The 25,991-nt window shown below is 33.6% G+C and overlaps 1 protein-coding gene across 1 annotated transcript; it reads right to left on the minus strand.

The window, feature by feature from the left end:
* Positions 1–1,009: 1,009 nt before the first annotated feature.
* LOC124367712 (laccase-like) lies at positions 1,010–24,176 on the minus strand. Its single transcript, XM_046824787.1, is given in 11 exon segments — positions 1,010–1,242; positions 2,841–3,059; positions 9,376–9,588; positions 10,290–10,479; positions 11,346–11,560; positions 12,466–12,589; positions 17,090–17,360; positions 19,434–19,648; positions 22,407–22,663; positions 22,957–23,019; positions 24,120–24,176. Coding segments are annotated over 10 exon segments (1,926 nt in total). The 5' UTR covers positions 23,015–23,019; positions 24,120–24,176; the 3' UTR covers positions 1,010–1,078.
* Between the last annotated feature and the right edge of the window lie 1,815 nt (positions 24,177–25,991).

The following is a 25,991-nucleotide window of genomic DNA, read 5'->3' on the forward strand; positions in this document are numbered from 1 at the left end:
CTGGTTTCTTTCGACTATCGCAAAAATGGATTACTTAACTAATGTTTTCGCCATATAAATATTTAGACAGCCAGATAACCTGCAAACTCTGCATATTACAACCTAATGTACTTAACTTTAACAAAAATGTAGAAATACTCTAGTAATTTTGAAGAAAACCCGTAATACGCAGATAAATGAATTTAAAATATTTGTATTTTTTATCCTTTTTGGTCATTTAAGTCATTATAATGAAAATAAACTTTAGTATTGTTGTAGTCGAACATTCAACTGTAAGAACTACAGGATTTCGGACATTTTCCATACTTTTATGTTACCAATTGTAAACACAACGTTTTGAAGTTTGGATGAACTACAATCCACCAAATAAAACAACAACGAACAATAATCAATTAACAAAGAATTCCTTTGTTGTGTAAAAAATGTGAAACAATTGAAAATGTATTATCCTTACCTGTTATGTGCATTGTCCTCCAATCTATCGCATTTTTATGAACTACAGCAATTTTTGTAGTAGTGGCCGACCATGCTACTCAAGAATAAGCATGTATGGTCAAGTTTTGATATCTTTCTACACCACGTACATGGCTGAAAACAATATTCTCAAGAACCCTTATTAAAAGTAAAAAGATATCTAGTGTCTCGTTGAAATGCAGTGAAACATTTTGAATGTATTCGTTTTAACCACCAGTATTGTTCAAAATTGCTCAGTTGCTTTGAGTATGAAACATTTTGCTGTTTAGTGGACATTTGTTTATTGTATTTACATGAAACCAAATGTATGTAGTTTCTATTTTAGTTATAATGAAAACGGAAAAATAAAACATTTTCAAGAAACCCGTAATAGATAACGAAGTGAATTACAATTTTTGTTTTATACACAATTCTTTACTTTTTCGCGCTTGAATAGTTTGTTAAAAAATTCACTAGTTATGTTCTCGATATTCCGCAGAAACCTCTGTAACTTTTGGTAGGTTTCAGGATATGCATAGGTTATATATGTACACTATTTAAAATCATTGGACAGTTTTTTCAGTTTAATGTTGAACATTGTACATAACTTGTGAGAGATCAAAATTCAATGGTCATATGAACTTTTCTCAAAATTATCTATCTTAAAATCTCCACATTTCGGAAATCCATTTGGTACTGGAGGAAACTCCTCGTCTTTTCCGACTTTGAAAACCACAGCCATTCCAACCTCTAAATGGAAGTCTATATGACAGTGAAATAGCCAGTACCCTGAAAAATATAAACATTTGCAACATTTATTGTATTAGATAGTTTTAGATATCATATAATCGCGGATATAAATTCTCAATTGAATTATAATATTTCTTCACAATAGAATCAATATAGTTAAAATTAAGTTCAAACCTATTTGTATATAAAATAATAATACATTTTTAACCTTTGTACTATCCACTTTACTATAACACTTTTAAGTCCTAAAATGTTTAGGTACATACGTCCTCATTATTTAGGAGTAATTAGTTATTATTATTCAAATTTAGATATATTAATTTAAATTTCTAATTTTTTCGCTATAAATTTAAAATTTACTAAAGATTGTTAAATTGGGTTCTGCAACACACTATCACGTAATATAAATGAGAATATATTGTATAGCATTAAAGAGTACATAAACAAATTAAATAAAGCTATGTAATCAAAACCCTTAATAATATTTTTTTTTTCAAATACCATCATAGCATAGATTAATTTGAGCATATTACATTATATATTTCATTACCAAATATATTTGGAGGATATTTATATACATAAATCGATATAGTGTTAGATACATCATATACTGTACAACTCAATACTGGCTGTACCAATTTTTAATGATCTCTGGTGTGTTTGATTACTGATATACCAAACCAAACTCAAGAGCAAAATAACAGTATCTTAAATTATCGTAAATTTTAACCAATAAAATGAAGCAAATAAAATTTAAAAGGTATTTAAATAATGGTGTAGAATGAAAGAGCCTGTTCATTTAAATCAACAATTCAACCTTGTGTAAATATTGTTATTTTTGATAGCAAAAACGTATATAAATATAATTTAACGATTATTTTAATTTTTTTTACATTTATGCATACACCATCAATGCATAGGGTAAACATGATAGTAACAACAATGCTTATTTCAATACTTTCTGAAATAACTGTAGAGCACAGGGTATTACAATAAAATTTTTTACTTATTTTAACTTTACGTGTTAGTCTAGCAGTTCCTGGTCAGTGCTTTACTGCAGATATCAAAGAAAAAGATTATAAAGACTGGACTATATTACAATGGTCATTATAATCCTATTTAAGTATATTTTTCATTGTGCAAATAAGGCGAATTCAAAATGGAGTCGCAAATATAATTCCCTCGAATCAGAAGTGCTTATACACTTTCAAAGCCTACAAAATTGCGTAGCTATTAATAATAAGCCTCATGTAATCCATATAATAACGAATTATATTTTTTTATTTCAATCATTTGCTTTAATTTTATTCTGCACTTTATAAACCAAACAGGTAAAGACTTTCTGGCAGTAATTTATTCGCTGCCTGAGAGGAGAACTTTTTAAAAGTTACAAAATGGTTTATAATTAATAAAAAAAACTAATCAGGATTTTCAGTATCCCGTATATATTATAAAACTTTTAGCTTTATTATATTGTAGAATATCAGTACACTGTATTTCATACTATGTTATTAAATAGTTACTTTAATATTATCAAATTAATTATGTAGTTATCTAATTAGTTATTGTACAATCATACACAATGTAATGAATCTGTATATTTAAGTAATAATCTAAAAAAAAGAAAATTTATTTACCAGGGTTACTAGCGTGAAATCTGAGAATGGTGTAACCGCCATCAGGAACTGTTACAGTGTCCTTGAAGGGAGGATTCTCGAGGTTCCTTACAAGCCGCCCTTCTCTGTTCAGCTTGTTTACAAGTTCCACATCCAAACTTTCTCCGAGCCTATCCATCCCCACCACCCGGAAGGCATAGCCATGCAAGTGGAATGGATGGTTGGCATTGTAAGTTAATCCTTGATGGCAGACAAGCATATTGTAGATGTTAATTTAGACAAAGTTTTGTGTCACAAAATAGAATTTATAAGTTCTGAAAATCACTAGACTGTATTCAATTCCATTTAATAGGAAAGTTTTTTTTAACTCACTGTGCAGTAGATTATTTCTGTATTCAAAACTTTATGTAAACTGCCTTGAAAAAACTTTGTGTGCAAATCTTGCTTAGCTCTAGAGTGAGAAAAGGAGACTTATTTAATTGTGCGCTTTATCTCCCTCTTTGCTAGGTGTATACCATTATATTGAACATTATTATATTAAACTTAGAGTGCTAAACTTTGACGACATCGGCCTTGGGTATTTCACGAGACACGGCCAACATCCCTCCTGGCGGGGCAAACGGTTACTGGCTGGGAAGATCGTGGCAGCGATGAGACTAGCCACTCAGGGACCGGGGATGACGGCGCAGCCGCGATTCCAGAGGAATCATTGTACAACGGCTGCAACCACTGACAACATTCCAACGCCCGCTGCTGCCAGAGGAGAGTCGGCGACACCTGTCAACGGCCAGCTGGCATACAAGATGTCACCTACGCGGACGCCGTGAGACGCTCCCCCAGTCCTGACATTTTGTAGAGCAAAGGATGCTCTGCAAACTTAAAAGAAAATTCAGTTTTTTTAGGGAGCCCACTTTACAGCAAAGGACTAAATTGACAGACCAAAATCGACAAAATCAGACAAATCAAAAATTACATGTTCAAGGTTCCCTAAGACTACTCCACCAAAAACGCTCGGTAAGCAACCAAAAAATTGGATGAAATTCAGCTGAAGTGTGAGGAGCTGAAATCAGATATTCTCGTTGTAACTGAGAACGGTTTTAACAACGAAAAACTTGAAACTATGCAAAATTCCAAATTACAAATTGGCAGAAGCGTACTGCCGCCAGACCTCCAAAGGAGGTGGGGTAGCAATTTTTCTGAGACACAATTTAGTTTTCACAAAATTTTCCAATCAAAGTAACGACCGCGAAAGATTTCGAAGTAGTTGGGAACAAAGTACAAACTAACAGGTCAACATTAATTGTGATAGGGATTTTCAAGGTCTCCCAGTGGAAATGAAGATCAGTTTTTTTTTTTCAAAATTCGAAGCGTTACTCACTGACCTGACTAACCATCAATACGATTACATCTTGATGGGAGATCTCAACGTGGATGCGATGGACAGCAACCATCCATCCACCAAGCGACTAGTCGATCTGCTGATGGTAATTTGGCCTTGAAATTTTGGTCAAAGCTCCAACGAGAGTGACGGCCACAACACAGTCGGCTATTGATAATATCATTTACGAACATTGAAAATGTCACAGTGTCGGTGGTCAACACAGCTATCTCGGACCACTATAGCCAAGAGGCTGTCATTAGTGGTAAACAAATCGCGAGAGAACCAAAAACTATCAAAACAATAAGAGACACAAGGCCAGAAAATATCGCTCTCCTCAACGCTTTCCTTTAAAAAGAAAATGGAATTTTCTAAATTTGGCAAATCCGTAGAGCAGCAGTTCCAAACTTTCAATGAATGTTTTGAGTTTCCACCTCAACACCTGTTGCCCTACAAAAACGTTTAAAGTTCGTCCAAAGAAGATAAAAAATACTTGGATCACCAAAGGTATTCTGGTTTCGAGAGAAAAACTCAAGTTTTTTTTCCGAAATAAACAAAAAGTCAGCCAATGAACAGTTCAAAATCTTTTTTTCGAAATAATAAAAAAATTTACAGAAAGGTGATCCAAGCTGCAAAAGCGTCTCAAATGTCTCAAAATCAATTATTTCTTCAAAAAACGTTTCCAAAACTGTATGGGGAATCATTAACAATAAACATCAAGAATTCAAGCAAATCACAGTCTAAATTGGGGACACACTTGTGAGTGATGCTTCTAGGGTTGGCACGACGAGTTTAACGGCCTCTTTTGCGTCTGTTGCTTGTGGACGGAGCCCTCTTCCATCAATGCCACAGAGGAACCCCACGCGTAGACAGAGTCCAATAGCCTCAATGGCTCTGACTCCCGTATTTAATGAAGAGAGCTCGATAGAATTATTCAAGAACTCCCTGCCAAAAAATCGGTAATTGTAAGCAATATATGAGTCAACCTCGATTTTTCTCATATTACAATATAATGTTCCAATAGTCAATTAGAAAAGTAAAATGACTAGCATTTCTTGCCGGGAAAGCAGTTATAGGGAGCAGGCAACCGCCAGACGGTCATAAATTGCTTAGAATTACCTATTAGTGATCAGGGGCACGGACGTGATCTGGATTCAAATTTGGAATTACTCGAGTTTAATTTTTTTTCTAAAAGAGCAAAGCAGCGCGAAGCGCTGCGCAGCGGGCAGGCATCGTGCGTGATCTTTTTTTATTAAAAATTACTGATAAATTGTTATTAATATTACAATATAATGTAGGTAATGTATGTAAAACAATTTTAAACACATGACCGTCTGGCAGTTGCCTGCTCCATATAACTGCTTTCCGGCAAGAAATTCTAGTCATTTCCTTTTCTAATTGACTATTGAAACATTAGATTTGTAATATGAGAAAAATCGAGGTTGATCCATATATTGCTTAGAATTACCAAAAAATCAAATGATCTAGAATTGAGATCCATTTGGTTAATTAAAAAATGCTCAAGGCATATTGTAAAACCACTGACTCAATTAGTCAATTTGTCTTTTAACTCAGGAGTTTTTCCCTTGTTAAAATTTGCAAAAGTGCATCCGATTTTCAAGAAAGAAAACCCCTGTTTCAATAAATAACTATCGGCCCGTCTCAATTTTGCCTATTTGAAGCAAAATATTTGAAAAACTTTTTCTGGCCAGAATGCTTTACTTCTTAAATAAAAACAACCAGCTTTCTGAACACCAATTGGATTCAGGAAAAATAAATCGATAATTAGACGCAGTGGTGAGTCTGGTTGATATGGTTGTAAAGGGGCTAGAACGTCAGGATCACACATCAAGTGTGTTCCTTGACCTATCCAAAGCATTCGACTGCGTTGACCATGAAAATACTGTTTGATAAAACTACAATCTCATGGCATCAGAGGCGTGCCGCTCTTATGGCTTAAATCATTTTTAAGTCAGAGAGCTCAAGGTGTTCAGATCTCAAACCAATTTTCCAAAACCAATGCAACTGAGCTATGGAGTTCCCCAGGGATCTATACTCAGCCCAATCCTGTTCTTGTTGTATGTCAACGACGTACATCCATCACTGCTGCATGGCAAAATCGTGCAGTATGCTTATGACACGACTCTCTGTTTCAGAGATAACTCACAAGAAGGTTTGGAACTACAAACCTTTGTCGATATCAACAACTGTGTTTCAATATTTCAACAGCCTCAACCTTCAGACAAATTCTTCTAAATCCAACGTGCTAAATTTCGCGCTGCGCCCAGTGGACTCCCAATGTGGGTCAGCTGTCATGTTGGCAGAACAACTGTGTTCAATATATCAACAACCTCAACCTTCAAACAAATTCTTCTAAATCCAACGTGCTAAATATCGCGCTGCGCCAGTGGGACTCCCAATGTGGGGTCAGCTGTCATGTTGGCAGATTCCATATTGGAAGAAGTCTACTCCGCAAAAATTCCTTGGAATACTCCTCGATCGAGGGTTGACATGGAATAACCACATTGACCGTGTGTGTACCAAACTGTCCTCAGGAATATATGTTTTGAGCTCCTTGGCCCGGTATTGCCCCAGTCAGGTATTTATTGCGGCATATTATGGGCTAATTCACTCCCACCTTTCCTATGGGGTGGTGTTGTGTGGGGGCCTGTGCAGGCAACAATTTCCTGATGGTGTTTAAATTACAAAAAAAAAGCGATTCGTATTATCGCAAAGTTGAATTTCAGGGAGTCGTGCAGGACAGCATTCAAAAATTTGAAAAACTGTTGACTTTGCCCAGTCTCTACATTTAGCAACATCTTTGTTCTGTTTGTATGAATGTGCCCTTACTAGGGGACGTGACTTACACGGGTACGAGACTAGAGGCAGAGATAACTACCGAACTGGAAGACTGAGAACGGTAGTTTATGAGCACTTGCCTTCGCAGGCAGGTGTTCAATTCATCCAACAGATTGCCAAATTCTATGAAAAACGCCCAAACGCCAAGGCGTCAAAAGCTCGTCTTAAGCGTTTTCTGGTGTCGAAGGCATTCTACAGCGTTGACGAGTTTCTGGCGTTTAACTGGGAGACCACCCAATTCGATAACTGACTCCAGCGCTGTAAGTGGGTTGAAATTGACGAAGGATGAATGAGACTGGAATGTATGAAAATTATGTAAGTTTGAATGTGGTAGTTGTGTGGTATGAGAGTTTAAAAGTTGGAAATAATTATGACGTTTGCCATACAATGTGAAGAAATTGTTGCGAGCAATTAAAGATTTGATTTGATATTCAATCGGTCATTTTGCTAGGACAATTACAATTTACTTACTAGTTGTGTTGTAACAGATAGGAATGTTTAAAAGCAAGGTACTGAAAATAAATTCAAACCCAACTTATTCGTTCCTTAATCAAAACAAATCTGTTATATTTTTTGGAAAACATATTTTAACTGTTTATTGCAAGATTTTCCATTTTACTTATTTTCTATTTATCATCAATGATGCGTAAAACAGTTATTGTCCCTAATAAGTAATTAAACGTAACTATTTACTTTGCTTATTTAATATATCGATCATAAGTTTAATTTTAAGTATTCAGCTTACATTTTAAGATAATCTGTTTTGAATTATTGCGTTTTAATCCTTATAAAAATGAGCTTTTAAGTACCTGTACTTATATACTTATACACCGAGATCACTTGCGGAATTTGTACTGTTTATAAACCATAATATGATATTTATGATTTATGTTCTATGCTAATTGTGGTGAAATCATATACTTCTGATATTAATGAATAATTCTCATAAAGAACACATTTTAAAGTGAATGTATGATTTTTCCAAAGATTTAACAGTTAAAATTACTACCTAATTATACGAAAAGTGTAACAAGTATCAGATATCTTAAGTTTGCGTTATACAAAAGCTTTTCAAGGGAGAAAGATGCTTTCAACAGCTCCAGATCCTAGCCTCTTTATTGGCCTTTGACTAAAAGTAAAACTTTGAGGTTTCTGCTTTCAGATGTTTTGCTTAGAAAGTCATACTTTACTTGACTTTTCTATAACCTGCGGTATTTTTGTTGAACAAGACTTGTATTCCCTACATCTTTAAACTATCCTAAGTATTAAATCTTGTTTACGAAAACAAATATAGATGGTTTAATAATATGTGACTATAGCAACTCAATAATAAATAAACCCTAAATTCTACAAACTCGTAAAAACATTTGTGAGAATAATAGGGACAAGCAGAATTACTAATTCTTAAAATTTAATTCTTCATAAGGAAAACAGTGTTATCAGAGTAAACGACCTGTTTGGAGAGTATTTTTCTAATAACAAACATTTTGTATTTTGATAAACTTAAAACAAACTTTTTCATTCACAATTTAAATTATTCCCAAATATTTAAAATATGTAACTAGCATTAATACTCCAAAGTCTTGAGTATTACTACAAAATTAATGCTGTGAATTTAACTTTTATAAAATAAAATCGCTTTATTTTCAAATTAATTTTATATTTCAAACAAGAAAAATAGTTTAAGCTTTATTGAGTACATTAAGAGTAAAATAAATACCACGCAATTTTATTAACTTCATTTTGCTTCTGAAACTAATATAAGTATTGTTTAGGGGTATTACGGCTCATTTAGGTTTAAGAGCTAAGAAATAATGTCTTTGATCATATTTTTAACTTGTTACTTAACCATTAGTTCAGTTCTAGATTTAGTTTGGAATTAGTGGAACTAAAGATCGAACCATTTAGCACGAACGAAGTGCAGTTAGCGCACGAGGAACCCTTACCTTTGCAGTCAATAAGAAAACACGTGGAATTGTCCAAATAAAATTTACCGCTGTCTCCACATAAAGTGATTTGTGATGGGGTTTTGGATAGGCGTGTACATTATCAAGCTGCAAAAAGGGTGAAAAATATGTAGGATTAGGAACAGTCTCACCTCTTTCCTAAAGGATTTACTTTCTTGCAGGAAATACGTTCATCGTAGGAAAATGTACTTTGTAGTTTTGTACAATGCAAATCTCCCACTTTCTATACTATGCACACTCTAGTGTAAACCATCAGCACATTTTTTATTTCTCATAAAAATGAAAACCAAATGGTTAGTGTCGATGTTGTACTGCAGTAAAAAACAATTATAGAGATGGAAACTACCCTTACCTATATTAATCAGGATGATTTCCACGTTGCTATTGGTCGGAACTTCTATGATGTTTAAACACTCGCAGAATGTTGTATTGCAGTCGGTGAGGTTGTGATTCTCACAGAAGATCCTCGGGTCAACATCGCTGTATTGTGACAGCAAGGGAGAATGTGGCATTTTGAATGATATGTGGTTGAATTGAGGCGTGTACCTTCGAAATGTCGCATTCACTATTACAGAGAAAATTAAATTATTATTTTAAAAATGACAATCTTTAAATAGTTTAAGAAGCACCGAACACTTATACCAAAGTCTGCAAGCATTTAAGTGTTCAAAATAAAATAAATTAACACTGAAAAAAAACCTTCAAATTGTGAATTTTTAGCCAATAATAACAAGATAAATCGTGATACATCCACATTTCAAAATGGAGTTTTCTTTTTAGCTTATTATTTTGAAAGCAATTTGTATTAGGATAACTCTAAGGCAACCACACCTAGTTGTATAGCAATCAACGGTTAAAAATGTTTATTTTTATTCTATAGTATGAATAAAACGTTACAACTAACGCTTTAACAAAGTTTGAAGGACATACTGCGTACATATTGTTATATTGGATGCCAATGTACAGAATTTCTATTCTATCAAAAGCTTTACTCTCAAATATAAAATCTTTTGTTTTTAACAACACATAGCATAGTTAGTTAAATATCGCCGTTTCAATCTGGAGTGTTATCATCTATAATCTAACAAGAAACTATCTAGATGTTCTTTACAATCGACACGAGACTCTGGCACTGTAAAGGTTAATTTTGAAAAACGTTACGTGATAATTTGCACTCCAGTTTTAATTAAGACCACAGCTCCAAAAGGAAGTATGATCAATTTCTTATTCGATTCATAAACGTATATGAACCCAATATTTTCTTACCTTGATTAAATCCGTACGCATTGGGTTTGTGATACATCGGATGGTCGACTTTATTGAAGTCGTATGCCAGTACCACAGATGTATCCGGGTCGTGGAGTAGGACAGGGTCGTCAGACTTATTGTTGGCTATAAGCACGGGGAGGCTGATAGTCCCAGTTTAGTTGAGGGCGACGTTCAGAGAGTTCAGTTGCTGAAATAAAACTGACTAGCTACAGTGTTGATATTGATAGCATTATCTGACTAGCTATAGTTGTTGATTATAATAGGTATAAGAGGATAGATTCCTCTCCTCGAAATGTTTTGTTACACCTTTTGTAAGATATAATGACGGGCATATCCGAAATCCAAACTATAGTTGTCTGTGTTAACACCTATACATGACTAGCTATAGTTTTAGACGTTGATAGCTATACACGACTAGCTATAGTTGTGGATATACTTTCTCCACGTGTCAGGTGTTAAAGTGTAAACAATTTAGTTTTGTATTCAAGAGCTGTAGTTTAATAGGATTGAAACATTAATAAAGTTAGCTGACTAGCTATAGTGTAGATGTAAAATACTCAGCCTCCTATTTAAGGGTTCAGTGATTATTATCGCTGTTGATGTAAAATGTTTAATAAATAGTATGAGTTGTACTCAATAATTTTAAAATTGAATTCTAGCTCAGAATAACAACTCCTTTAATGAACTTGGAATTCATAGTTATAGTTTAAAATCTTTCTTATACTCTACTGTAATGTACTGAAAAAAATGTATACCTATTTCTGTATTACATACTTAGTATGTCCTAAAAAAATTTTAACTGCAATAATAAACTTCTTTGCGGCTGTAACGAACAGTACAGTTTCAGTATTATAGTATAGTTTATACAGACTATATCAATTAAGTTCTTTTGATGATACATTTTAAATTATTAATTTAATTTTAGAAACAATAAGTAATTTATTTATCGTAAAGTGCAAGTCTATATGTTTAATCTACTTTCAAGCTTAATGTTTCAACTACTATCCTTTGGTACAGGATAAGTTGTGGACAACCTTCCAGCTTACTCCTTACCAGCTGCGGCTTGGGGTGCACGTTGTACCCAACTGGTTCCTTCGGTTCCCGCTCAGGTGCGCCCTAACAGTGCAGAACAGCGACTTGGTGTGCTTTAGTGAACCGCTGATCGCAGTCCATCAGTCCGGTGAACCTCACCCAGTAGTTGCCTACAGGACGATTGGCTTCTATCACGAAGTCCCACCGCTCGCCAGCGTAAGACACAAGGGAGTCCACTTGAAAAGTGACAATGAATAATTTTTTTATCATCCGAGATTATGGTATCTTATTGGTCCATAAACTATGAGAATTCCCATCTGCTCAATACATTTGTAAACCCATTATATGCTATGAAAAATGTAAGAAAAACTTATTTACTTTAATTACGAAGTTTCAATAACAGGATTTTAAATCTATATTGGTATTCCCACGCAACTTGATATGTGTTGAACTTGCAACTTGATATTATATTACCACTTAAATATACAACCTAAAATATTTGATTTCCGTGTTACAGAGCAATACATTTAATAAAGGACATATAATAACAGCTGGAAGATACTAGCTACTCCTTTAAAATAATTAAATATAATGAATAAGCTAGTTTTGCTGCAACGTCATACAATGTACAAAGTACAACATTACTTTCTATGAGCTAATTAATAATAATTTGGAACTTGACCTAAGTCATACGTCTCCTATACTTATTTATTCTTAAATCACATACGTAGTATCTAAATTTATAAAATCATGTACGTAATACGTCTAGAAGCTTAAAGGCTAATTAGTTATTTCCCCTTGGAAGAAAATATTCTCTTCCAGTAAAAATGGGTAGGGGAAAGTACTTCCTCACGTTTTTGATAACAACAACAATAAACAACAAGGGGGTTCTAACCACTCTAAAAGTATTTTATACGTAGTAAACTGGACCTATCGATCAACCCTCATATTTCGATATCTGCAGTTACGGATTATCCCCTCCTGGACAAACTCTGAGTTACCCACATGTGCGTTACACATAGTTTTTTTCTATATCCATTTTAGGTGTAAATGGAACGTAAAAAAAAGTAAGAAGGAACCCTTCTGAGGAGGGAAGAATTATTAAAAACTTTTGGACTTGATTGATCTGTTTAGTACAAACCTTCAACAGACTCGATGTCATGGCCATCACTGGCGATCGCAGTGATAGTGTGGCCGTCAATGTTGATGTCTACAGGGCAGTTGTGAACCCCTGAGTTGATTAGCCGGAATCTGTATTTGAGGCCCTAAAAATAATGTTTATATATATTAAAAAAGGTGTGGGTGGCAACTTAACAAGCTTCGCAGATATCCCATGCAAAATCTTAAGTCAATAGTTCATTTAATTCGTGAGCTCTCCTTGGAAGAGAATCGCAGGCAGAAAGGAATTTTTACATTTTCGGGAAATAAAAGAGAAATGTTGCCCATGGTTAAGCTTCGTGTGTTACTACTTTACATGATTTTCAATGTTTTAATCATAGTTACCATTTAAATAAAATATTTAAAAAATTCAAAAATTTAGTCAAATACTATGGCGAGACATACATCATGAATTAAATCTAAATAGTCTTTATGTAATAAAAGTTTACATTCTTGGTAGATCCATTTCTATGTCAGTTGGATCTCCCAATATTGTGCGGACAGGCCTTCAGATAGACAGACAGGCACAAATTTAAAGACGTACCAGTGATATGCTTCGGTAAAATTAATAATAAATTAAAAATTACAATAAAGATTCAATCATCCGGACCGGGTTATTATCGGGATATTGTGTGGATATACATACGTAAGGATAAATATATGTTTCCAGCTCCTCATATATATTGGATTACTGCCATACTTACTGCTAAATTTTATTAAAGAAAGTGATGATATAATTTGTATTAAAAAAAACCAAATTAACCTAACACCTATAATTACGTTCTTGCATTACAAAGTGTGTGTTAGGAGAAATCAAGGCAGATGTGAATAATGCCTCTTATAAGGCTTTTTGTATTATTCATTCCCAAGGGAAGCGGATCTGATTAAACAGAACAAGGGGAAGAGCCAGTGCTGTTCAAGGTGGACAGCACCTTGAAGTACTCTTCTTAAGTTAAGAAGTACTCAACTCAAAGCCAGGGAATTATCCTGCTCCTATATTATCTGTGGCCTGGGATCAAAAGGCATGTAATCATTCACTTGCTGGATTTATTAAATAACTTAATGAATGTACTGAACTATTTTATTTTTATATTGACAACTCTGACAGTTCCAAAAATGTTGTTTCATATAGGTTAAAATATGATTTATGTGTAGGAACTGCAAGAAATAACATAAATAAAAACAATCGTTTTACACAATTACTAATTTAACTGAAGGCCATTAGTAGAATATAGGTATTATTAGAATTTCTGGAAGTTAATATTAATCTTATCTTTAAAACATTGATAACCGCAATCATTTCCAACTTTAATATGAATTGTAATCAGAAATCAATTACAATACTAAAAAACGTTACAATGATATATTTTTTGTAATAAATACTGATAAAAAAAATTATCTTTGCCCTTCCCGTATAGCGAGGAATTTTAAACAGTTTTGAGTCTATTGTATATGAATTAAGATCAATCAGTGTTTTAAGCAATTTTAAAATTCAAGAATTTCTCGCCTATATTAGTTATTTATAATATCAAAAGACTTTCCATTGTGTGCAAGACCACAAGTCAATATTTATAAAATTCTTTCCTGGTAATTGGTAACTTTTTTAATGATGTCATATTTTACAATATCAGATACAGGACATACAAATCCTTTCAGATTTCACTTAGATACCTATAGTGGTTTCACAGACGTACATTGATGGATTAGCCTCTATAGGTATGACCTTCTAATAAATACGTTTTTGGCTAACATTTAATTTAGTGTTTCAATAATCAGAAAATATCTCTCTCAGCCAAAATTTTAACAAGGCAGTTTCTGATTTTAAAGTGCCTAATATAGTACAATTAGTAGCTTTGCAGGGACTCCACAGTTCTTATCTGCCCAAAAACTGGAAACACGTTTAGAAACCATTGATTACAGAACTATGAGAAAGATTTATATATTATCAATGGTATGTAAAGCAGAATGAATAGTATTTGCAATGTACAGTTAAAGTAGGGTTTAGTTGTATATCTACAATACTCTTTGACATCACTTGAAAGATTTTAGAGCATTCTCATGCGAAAAGAATAAACCAGCTCGTCTGATTTAAAAGACTGTCTCTTATTGGTGAACTCATCGCGTGGTCCCGCCTGTCTCCCTGCCCTCCGTCCTGCAGCGTCCTAAGACATCTGAGCAATTAGTCGTACCTTTGTAACCATTCTAAATATATGGTCTGGTCGCGGTCTCTCATTGTCTCGAACTTTGTTCTTTCTTTGGTAAAGTAACGTTATCTTGTGTCTCGATTCCCTCTTTCCTCGTCCTCGTAACACGTCTTACTAAAGGAGTCGATCTGAACATCATATGCTGTGGTCACGGTCGATCACAGAGACATAGCCCTTTGTTCTCGGATGTAGTAGGTCTCATCTTGGTTCTTGATACCCCTTTCTTCGTACTCGCTAGCAGAGTAGTGCCGTTCTCAGTCTAGGTGTCATATTTTTATTTCTCGTAATCATTTGTAGTAGAAGTTTCGCCCAGGGTCCCGACATGAACCCCCTTTATGAACGCGGTTGCCGCATTCGGATCGCACTAGATTCCCGTCGTGTCCTTTGGACAAATGGTTCCTCCATAATTGTGTCCCACCTTGATCCTAGCAACAATATAAAGGTCTTCCATTGACCCGTTCTTCCATGGATACCACTGCAGCTCTGAAAGTTCTAAACTAACTGGAGTCCCTCCCTCCTCGGATCAAGCGAGGCAAGAAACTATATTAACATCGGTGTGTTTGAATCTGTACTCATTAAACCCTTTCTAACTCTTGTAAAACTGTATTTCTATGTCCGAATTTAACTGATTCATTTTATTTTCAATCTTTCTCTAAATACGGTTCACTTTGATCATCTGAGACTGTATGTCCCTTTGTTAATTGTTATCCTGAATTGGAGAAAGATAACCCCTCAAGGCCAAATCTCTCTTGCGCTGCTCAGATGTGCAATAAGTAATGCTTATTTACTTTTGATATCAATCTCAAAATACTATATATTTTAACCTCTCAAGCAGGATCTCTTTATTGTATTTGTTATTAAAATACCTCAAACTAAACACATAATATGTCAAATACGTCAATTTAAATCGTCGTTGATTAGACTTGCAATATTTTTAGAAGAGGGCATAGCTGACGACAAAGGAGATAAAGACGAAAATTGAGAATTCAAAGTAAACTTAACTTTTCAATTGCTATCATATCAGTAATAATTGCAATCCAATTATTTTATGATTTTCCGATCTATTTCCAAAAATCAGCCAATTTAAATATACACCAAGAGATTAAGAATCTTCAAGAACGCAGGTAAATGTGTCTGGGCAAAAATAAAATTCTTAACGGATCGGTTGGAACTATAAATCTATAACTATTTATATTATGAGATATTTTATCACAAAATTAAAGTTTTAAAAATACGTTAAAAACTTACAAGAAGTTTATTTATGATATCTATAACCTACTTAGACGTTTGTAATACGACAGGCAGAACTCAGTTGGTAAAAGAAAAGAGCAGATGCGCGCTGCCAAATTAGTGTAATCTAAACCCCGAACTGCGGACAGAATTTATACGTGTGTTTATCTTAGGAAAGTGTTTCTGAATAAAAATATTTTACCCACTAGTACATGAAATACCTCATAGTAATTAAATTTTTTTTAATGAATGAATCATCTAAATTTCATTATTTATCTGTTTAGCCAGTTAGACTCTTGTATAGAGTAACTAGCCTGTCTCTGATTACCTCATCCTATCAGAGTGTACTTCAAAGTTACCTCAGCTCTAGGTCACAGGTGATCTGTCTATATAACACAGCCTATTTAGGGGTTGGGTCTAGCGGAGGTAAAGGTAGACCCCCCCAAAAAAAAAAAATTGGAAATTTAATTCGTACACTTTTACGATTAGATAAGATAATTTGTACATTTTATTTCACTCTATTTCATTAACACACCCTATTCAACCACACGGCCAGAAAGAATCTATCTCAGAAGGTATTTTATCGGAATATATCATTACTGACAACAACATTCTATTGTGACCACCGAGCAACATAGTGCTGCTGACAACGCAGCCAATGAATCAATCTATTTAATGGACCTGCCAGCTGATGCTTCAATACCAACTTAACACAAATTTCACCACTGAAATATGTTTCTCACCGTGAACACACAGCCAGGCCTAGTACTACCAGTAACTAGTCAGACCGCATTAGTCTACTAGTTAATTCCATTTACTGTTCTTCGTTACAAATCTAGTGAATCGTCCAGCTACGAATTGTCTTTCATTAATTACTAAAGTAAATAATAACTCCAATTTACGTTACATCAAGTGTGAAAGAGATAATTTTGTCTTACTGTTATGAAGACCTGTAAGTGGACAAACAAGGAGAAAATAATCTGTTTGAATATTATAAAAAATATTTAAAGTTATTATCTCTCTTCCTTTATGGAGGTAAAAAACGTCATGCGGGGCTTTAAACGTGTCACAATGAATCCTTCAAGGACTTCGATAAAAATATTAAACTTTAACTTCTTTGATAAGTTTACTAAAACTAATCATAATTTTTTATTTGTTTGTGTAAGATCTTGCCTTTTGCATAGTGAAGATAGCAAGAGGAGTATTGATGAGCTGTACGGAGTCGTTGAAGTATCGCCCCCTTCCATTCACAAGGATAGTATCCGGCTTGTTATTGCCTGAACTCTGGATGTGCCACTGGAGTTTGTCCATGCCGGTCACGTGGGTCCAGTCATTGATGACGATGGTGTGCTCTGAGAGATCCTCGTCGTAGAGGAGAGAGGTTTCAGCATCCATAGGGGCTCAGGCGATGAGGGGTCCAAAAACACCATCACTTTTTGCACGCCTGATTGATATACATTTTATATTTTTATTTTATCTTAATGTAACAAATATATCCGTATAGAATTACGTTCAGTAAGCTTATTAAAGATATTCTGTCTTAGAATATGCAATAGAATAAGCATATTTACATAATAAAACTCGTTTTATAAATACAGGGTGTTTCAAAAAAGCCTTTACAACTTTGAAAATTCATATAAATTTTTAAAAACAAGATACAGAGCTAGTTTTGATGTTATTTTAAAGGGAAAAACTTCAAGGTTCTTTACCTTAAACTAAAGACGACTGTGTGGCTTCCCTTGGTTATTCTGCAGACATCCCATCGGTAGTCGATTTCTTCCAAGACTCGCACTAGCATTTCAGGAGTAACTTGCTCAGCAGCAGCGTAAATTCTTGCTCTAAGTTCAGGTAGAGTGGCCGGCAAAGGTGGTACGTACACCATATCTTTTATGAAACCCCAGAAGAAAAAATCTAGCGGTGTCAGGTCTGGGGAACGGGGGCCATGCAATTAGCGCATCACGGCCAATCCATTTACCTGGGAAGCGGTCATTTAGAAAATCCCGGACGTCAGTCAGATATTGTGGTGGTATGCCATCTTGCATAAAGAAAAAAATTCGTTCTCGGTCATCCTCATCAATCTGTGGTATTAAACATTGTTGCAACATATCAAGGTACACTATCCCATTGATGGTTCTCTCTTGGAAAAAAAGGGCCCGTACACTTTCCTATTGCTCCTTTTAGGGCTATCACGAACATGTTGTAATGTTTCATGTGGATTTTCGCTGCCCAAAATCCTACAGTTATGTGTGTTTACCTTGCCACTTAAGTGAAAAGTGGACTCGTCAGAAAAGATTATGTTGTCCTAGAAATGTTCATCATCATCCACTCGATTAAAATATCCACACAGAAGTTCCTACGGGCAATGTTATCAGTGTCTTTAATTGCTTGTAAAAGCGAATATCGTTATGGTTTAAAGTGCAAACGTTTTCTTAACACACGCCAAACCGTCGTATGTGGTACTTGCAGCTCACGAGATGCACGCCGGGTCGATTTCGTAGGACTATTTACAAAACATTGTCTCACTAGCTCAACGACTTCATCAGATGTGCTTTGACGACCTGAGAATTTTTTATGTTTCACTGAGCACCCTTTTTCTACAAAACAACTAAGCCACTCATAAATTGTAGGCCTACTAGGAGAATCTTTAGCGTACTTAGTACGAAAATTACGCTGAACTGTTGTCGCAGACTTCGATCTTCAAACCAAAACACACAATTAGCACGCTCCGGTCCAGTGAAGGCAGCCATGTTTAACCTAACTGTCACTAGCGATTGTGCGGCGCGATGAGGCACTAGCGGACTACGCAAGTCAAAACTTGAACTGTATTCATTCAAAACAACACCAAAACCAGCTCTGTACCTTGTTTAATATATTTTATATGCAATTTCAGAGTTGTAAAATCCTTTTTGAAACGCCCTGTATGTAGGAATATTAAGTTTTTAAATCTGTACATACATGAACTATCAACAGATAGTAAATGATTTTAACACACATTAAATGTAAAGGAGAAAAGTTAATATTTTCATCAATCAAATAACAATCAGTTAGTTCTGAAAGAAATATTGTTTATTGTATTGCAGTCCATTGTATATTGCAAATTTTATGAACACGCATGAGTATGAACTTCAATCAGTATATACTTCCAATAACAAAGTTTAACAAATAACTAAAATATAATTTATTTTCTAGTGATTGTTTTTATTCTTACATAGAATCAGCAAGATAATAATAATATATCTAATATATTTGTTATATTTACTAAAGGTTTTAACCATAAATATTACAAATAATGAAATAGGTAAATATATATTATTGCTCATCATAACTGTCATAGATGGCACACAACTGTCAGGTAACAATGGCCAACTAGCTAATGTATAGTATTATAACCCTTAAAGTATCTAGGACTGATCGGATTCTGCTAGTTCCAGAGTATTCAAAAGCAGCATAAATTACCACATGTTATGGTAATGAAAATTGTGTACTAGGAGTTTTCAAAGATATGTAATACTCCAACTCACCTGTGTGGGCGTGCCAGAAGTGGGTGCCGAGGTTCGTAGCCCCCATGGTATACCGGAATACAGAATAGGGCGATATAGGACACTGGGTGATGAAGGGTACCCCATCCATGTAGGGTGTCTTGACCTGGTGGTGGCCATGCCAATGTATCGAGGTGGTTTGGTCATTCATCAGGTTCTCCACTTCCACTTCCACCTTGTCTCCGTAGCATACCTGGTGGATCATCACCATGATGAAATAGACCGATAATTCATATATTTGTAGGGGTACCTTCACTATTGCAAAGGAAATACTAACATTTTAATAATGTTTTTGCATTCTATGAACTGTGTTATGACGACACATATACGTATTTTAAATCGCCATTCCTATGAAGATATCAAAGGATACTATTTTAGTTACGAACTCGTAAGGCTACGCCACACCTTGTGTTGCATGAGGCTTCTCTGAGGTTGCATTCAATCATTCAAATCTAAATTTTTTTTCTTGAAATTTCCTGTCGAGGAATGGAAAGGCCTGAAGGTAATATAGAACATTAAACCTTCCAGCAGAAAATTAAAAAAAAAAAAATGTCTGCCTACAGAGTCTGCCTTCAATAACGCTCAGACAAATTCCATAGTTAGATAAACAGCTTCGTAAAACACATTATTTTACACGTGGAAATGAGGAGTCACACAAAATAACAAGAAGTATGTTACCTTTATCGATATGTTTTGTTACATGATGATACCCCAGTTTTTCCTCTTTAAATCAGGTTTCATAGAAGTGTTTTATTACTAAATGGTCGTGTGAGCTAACGAGTTTACTATAAAAAAGATTGCTCTAAAATTTAATCATATTAAAGATATTTGATCACAAATTTCTTTATTCCTCTTTTCATCGTTTTCATTACGGTTAAACATAAGACAAACACAAAAATATTCGCTAACGCTCAGCCAAATCCCATGAAGTGACATTCAACATTACCGAACGCAATGACGCTAATTTATACATGACCGATATTCAGCATTTAATTTTCTCTTTTTCCAGCCCCACCAGTGTTAAATTTTTATAAATCTCAGCCATTTATGGTTAAGCATTTATTGGTTATTCAAATGACTGCTAAACGTAATACCCGTTTTTTAAATATTAGTTACTAAATATGGTACTTTATAATTTGCATATGACAGGGTAATATAAACTGAAATTTTGGCAAGCGGATGAATAAATAAAGCGGGATGAAGGTGTACTAAACATAAACCATAAAGGCAGATCTTTCACGTTTATAATTGTTTATGGGAATAGCATTTTAATTCTGCTTCTAGGAGTAGAGAGTCTGAATAATGTTGCATCTAGTTAAATACTGTTAAATATTTTTAGGTCTCTAGGTTTCCGCAATTAATAGTGTGAAGGAATTTATTTCTATTTTAATATGTCTTTAAATTATCAACAGGTTTCTTAGGAAAATAAGGAATCCATAGAAATAAAGCCCTATTATTACTCGATGTAAAGATGCTAAATGCATATATTTTATTTATAATATAAAAATGTATCTATATTTAATATTAAATAATAATAATCGTGGTATAATAATGTTGATCTTACTATCCCGTACGTGTATTGCCAAAACTTTATATTAAATTTTAAATACAAATATGGAAGGAAAACAAAAATAACGAAAGATATAATTCTTTTATTTAAATTTGATTATTTCAATCTACAATTTTGTCTAAAGAAACTTTAACAGATTTATAACCAGCTTATCGTTTAAAAGGAATATAAAAATCATGTCATAAATCCAGGGAATATCAATTTCTCTTGGATTGCTTGTAAAGAATCTATTCAAAAACTCACGTCGTACAATATAACTTCCGTATAAAGCTCTTTCATATGTCAGTAAAAAGTTTAATTTGGATTGACGTTCATCCTTCTGGACGCAGCATTACTTACTCGTGTGTAAAAAAGCAAATCTTAACTCAACTAGAACTTTCTCAAACTTTATATAATTCATGTATGGGTAGTGATATCAAATGTAAGTTTGACAGGTAACCGCGAGCTTTGCAACATAAAACTTACCCATTTAAATGATTTATTTTCTTTTACAGTAATTGGAGCCTTCTTTATGCTTATTTAAATTTTGAAATATTTTAATGCATATCATGTTAACTCACTTTTCATGTTATCCTTATAGATATCCTGCAATATTTTACGACCGAATAAAATTTGCTTCCTACAGAACACATATATAATTGAGATTTAACGCAAAACTTTCGTGTTTATTTTAAATAATTCATTCACCACCATATCCTACTGCATATATCTTTAAAACTATGCCATATGATATAAAAAGTAAAGTAAAGTAAAAGTAAAGAATGTCTTATTTTACCAGGCGAAGTTAGGGCTAAGAAGCCCTCTCTAACACTTAACCTGGGGACCAACGGCTTAAAGGTGACTTCCGAACCACCACCAATGGCCGGGCAGGCGGGCCGCTTGCAAGGACAGGATCGCTCAGCGGTCAACTATCCAAGCATCGGCCACGCTCGACGTTGCTTGATCTGGTTATCTTGCGATAACCGCCGTACCCGCTACACTGCGCCATAAAACAATACTTCCAAAGTTTTACATGACGTCAGAACAAAACAAACTGCAATAACACATGTAATTTCACACATAGCAAAACCTGACACTCGACGTCAGATCAAATAAAACTCTCACGTTAATTTATTCGACTAAGCGAAACCTGGAAATCGTCAAATATATTTTCGGCTATACGGAGACCAATTAAGGCCATATCGATAAGACAGTCTAAATACGGAAAAAAATTTAATATCCATTGTAAAGAGATTCGTCTTTAAATATGTTAAAGGCCTTATATAACGTATCGCAATACTATTAAATATCGTGTTGCTTAGTAAATTTCATAAAATTTTATAGCTATAAATGTAAATAGCATTTGAAATGTTAACTATAGACTAATAAAGCGACCTCATACCTCGACACTGGGACCAGGCATTTGCCTATTGACGACCATAATGGACCTTTGGATGCCATCGGCCGGGACGCAGTCCTCTCTATAGCAGTCGGACAGGGTCTGGGGGCAGTCATAGCAGGCTTTACTGAGAGCCCAGTACCACTCTATGGAGAACCTGTAGTAGCAGGTCTTCACGTCCCCTGGGACACAAGGACGCTGACAGGGATGTGACTCTTTCGCTTGGTAGTGCCAATCGTTTTCACCCTCAGTACCGGCGACTAGGGAAAGTATATAAACCATAATGTATTGAATATGTCAAAACAGATTTTTAAATGTATAGTAAACCAATTTCATTCTATTGCTACACAAAATACGTTCAGAACATAAAAATATTTTTTATATTAATTTATGTGCATTTATAATGTAGCAATTTGTTGGGTAACGTCTAAAAACTTTTGATTGCATACATATTAATAATACCATAGTACCGAAATTATTTATTTACAGATTTTACTGTAAATTCATCAACTACGTGTAAATGTATAGCTAAAACTGTTCTATTTGCTCTTACCTCCTTGATAGAAGCTGAAACATATTGTGATCAATGCCAGGCAATTAGGGTGTATCATTTCAGCTTAAACAGAATATAATCCTTAATTAAATTTTCTATATTCATAAGAAAAAAGTTCTTACTATGTAAATTAATTTTACAAGTATCATGCTTTTGTGTTAGATAATTCATTTTTTACTTGTTTTTTTTTTGTTAACCTTTGTACGAATCTTATGAAAATGAGCAAACCCTGTGTTGCTCACACTCATAAATAATATGATAATTATTCGTTGTTTAAAACTTATGCTGTACGAATAGTAAGTTCAACTCTATTTCACAATCAGTTTTGTTAAGTGTCTGAAAACTGACATTGTGACAAACGTTGAATTATAGAATCTACAATCAACTTCTGCTCAAAATATTCAAAAAGTGGGTAATGAAAGTCAAAAAGAAGTCATTTTATCATTTCTATATGAAACAAATCTTGATTTTTAAAAGTGTTATCTAGATGAAACGGTTTGTTCATATACGAACCAAAATAACGGTTAGCAACTGAGTTTTCAACAGACAAGTTAGCTACGTGCTCGAAGTAGATTCCACATATCACCTAAATAACAGCGTCAGATTTTACTCCTTGAACTAAGCAGAATTTGAAATCGATTAAAATCGACCACTCATCGTAACGGAGTCATCCCACTACCGCTACCTTATTTATCTGTATTCCGAATTCTTTTGATTTACACATTTAAATGAATGGTAGGTTAGCTTTTGACTTTATCTCCCTTAAATAAGATGCTCAAAGAGATAAAATGAACCTTATATATGCAATCGGGGAAGAACAAACTATTATTATTTGCCTTATATGAGATGAGACAATACTTCCAGTAAAAACGTGATTTTTAAATAACATTTGCCTTAGGAGTCCATTTAATGCTGGTTCAATTGTTTCGGGCAAATAATACAGGTAATATCGCTTAATTAACGCTAAAGTAAGACTAATTTTGTATTTACTTTTATTCAATAACATAGTTAACAAAACTTTCATAAGTATTACCAATTTATTTAACAACATGTATATTATCTAACTTTCTTTTTTACGAGGTAAATTATAGTTATATTATTATATTTTGTTACTGTAAAACGCAAGACTAAGTTTTATAATACATACAAATTTATCTACATACGTATTATTCTGGCGCCTCATACGAACTGTAAGGCATCCAATTATTATCTACGTATTCACATTCACATTGAGTAACCAACTGTGTCTATTTGACATCATCAATCTGACTTACTTAATTAACTGATACTTGTTCAAGTCTTCACTTTTCCGCCAGCTGTAGTGACATTTCATGTATACTAGTACATTTGTCTTCATGTGGTCATGAATGTTATGAGATATATTAAATATTAATTTAAACTTAAAACTTTGCTAGATGCGATTAGTTTAAAATCACCACGTATTATCTAAAAATTTTAAGTTTTCGATGCAATCACTAAAAAGTATATAAAATTACTGGACTGTACTTAATTTATAGTATTATATAACACATTTTAATATTTTTATTTTAAAATATTATTTTGTCTTAAAACAAAGCAATACGTTTCGAGAATTCCCAATGTTTATAAAAATATTTTGTTCTTCATTTAATTCTAAGTAAAGCGTTGTAGTGTATGTACTATAAAATATATATTTAAAAAACCACAACGAGGTTGAATTATATCAGTCCTGTGTATTGATTATTGATATTGTTGGTTTTTAATTATACTGGTGTACTATGCTCTATTACTTCAGGTTATTTATAGAGTATAATAGTAGAATAGGCAAATATTTTTTCTCAGAGTAATATGAATATAAACACGTAAAGTCAATCATAATATGCTTGAAAATACTTGGTCAAATAACTATTTCTCAAAATACCTGGAATTCAGTGCAACAATATCAATAAGATCTTATAAAATTTAAATGTCTGGTTCTTTCTTTAAAGTTTATTACTGTCGATGGAAGGTTAGAGGTAGGATTTTGGCAATTGGCCATTGTTTATGTTAAAATAGATATAACACAACATTTTAAAGATTGGAAGCATTCTTCTTCGTCAAATGGGAGATATAGTAAATTCAATAATATAAAGAAGAAAAACAAGAGGAAGAAAATGTTTTAAACATACCAAAAAACTGCTAGAAGTTCAGTCAAGACATTGTAACTGCACAAAATGCAAGTCCCAAGAACGAGTCACGATTAAGAGATTCACAATCACAACTAAGTACAAGCGAAAGTCGAATAATAACATGAATATTGATTTCTGCTCTTTCGTCTCCACCATGTAATGTTATCTGAAACAAATTATTTCTTTTTACTTTCGGTTCTTTATTTTTATGTATTATTACCTCACCCACAAGAAGAAGAGAATAGGTTCAATCATCGAAACTTTATGTTTTATATTTATCTTTTTATCATATATTGGCGGCAAAAATCCTAAATCCTCATATATCTATCTGGTCTTGGAATTTTCATACAATACGATTAATAATTACGATTTTAGAAACGTACTCGAGTGCTTCAATGCTTAAAAAAAATCCGTAATTCCTCTTCCGAGCGAACAAAATAAAATTAATATTAAAACCTAAAAAAAGTTATTTGGATAATAAATAAATGTTTATGTTTAGGAAAGTAGCTATACTAATTAAAATTTTATGTTCGTAATAAATTTGTTGTTCACTATGGATATATTCTCCTAATTAATTTATATACTTGGTTGTACTATAATTTAATTTAAATTAATACTTTTAAAAGTTAAATACCTAATTGTTTAAAGCCCATTTTAAATCACAGATGTTTAATAATGTATTACCTGAATGAATAAAAAATGCATTAAATTCCTTTAAATAACAAGTTTTTTAGTCGTTTGGAGATTCGTTTTAGAATATAGGTCCTTTAGTTTGGTTTGTTATATGTAATACTTAGTACGAAATTACTTAATAAAATCTTGAAGGTTGAAGTTATGTGCACACTATAAACAATAATTCCCTTAATGTTACTAGTGACTGGACACATA

Source organism: Homalodisca vitripennis, chromosome 8, assembly GCF_021130785.1.
Source record: "Homalodisca vitripennis isolate AUS2020 chromosome 8, UT_GWSS_2.1, whole genome shotgun sequence".
NCBI lineage: Eukaryota > Metazoa > Arthropoda > Insecta > Hemiptera > Cicadellidae > Homalodisca > Homalodisca vitripennis.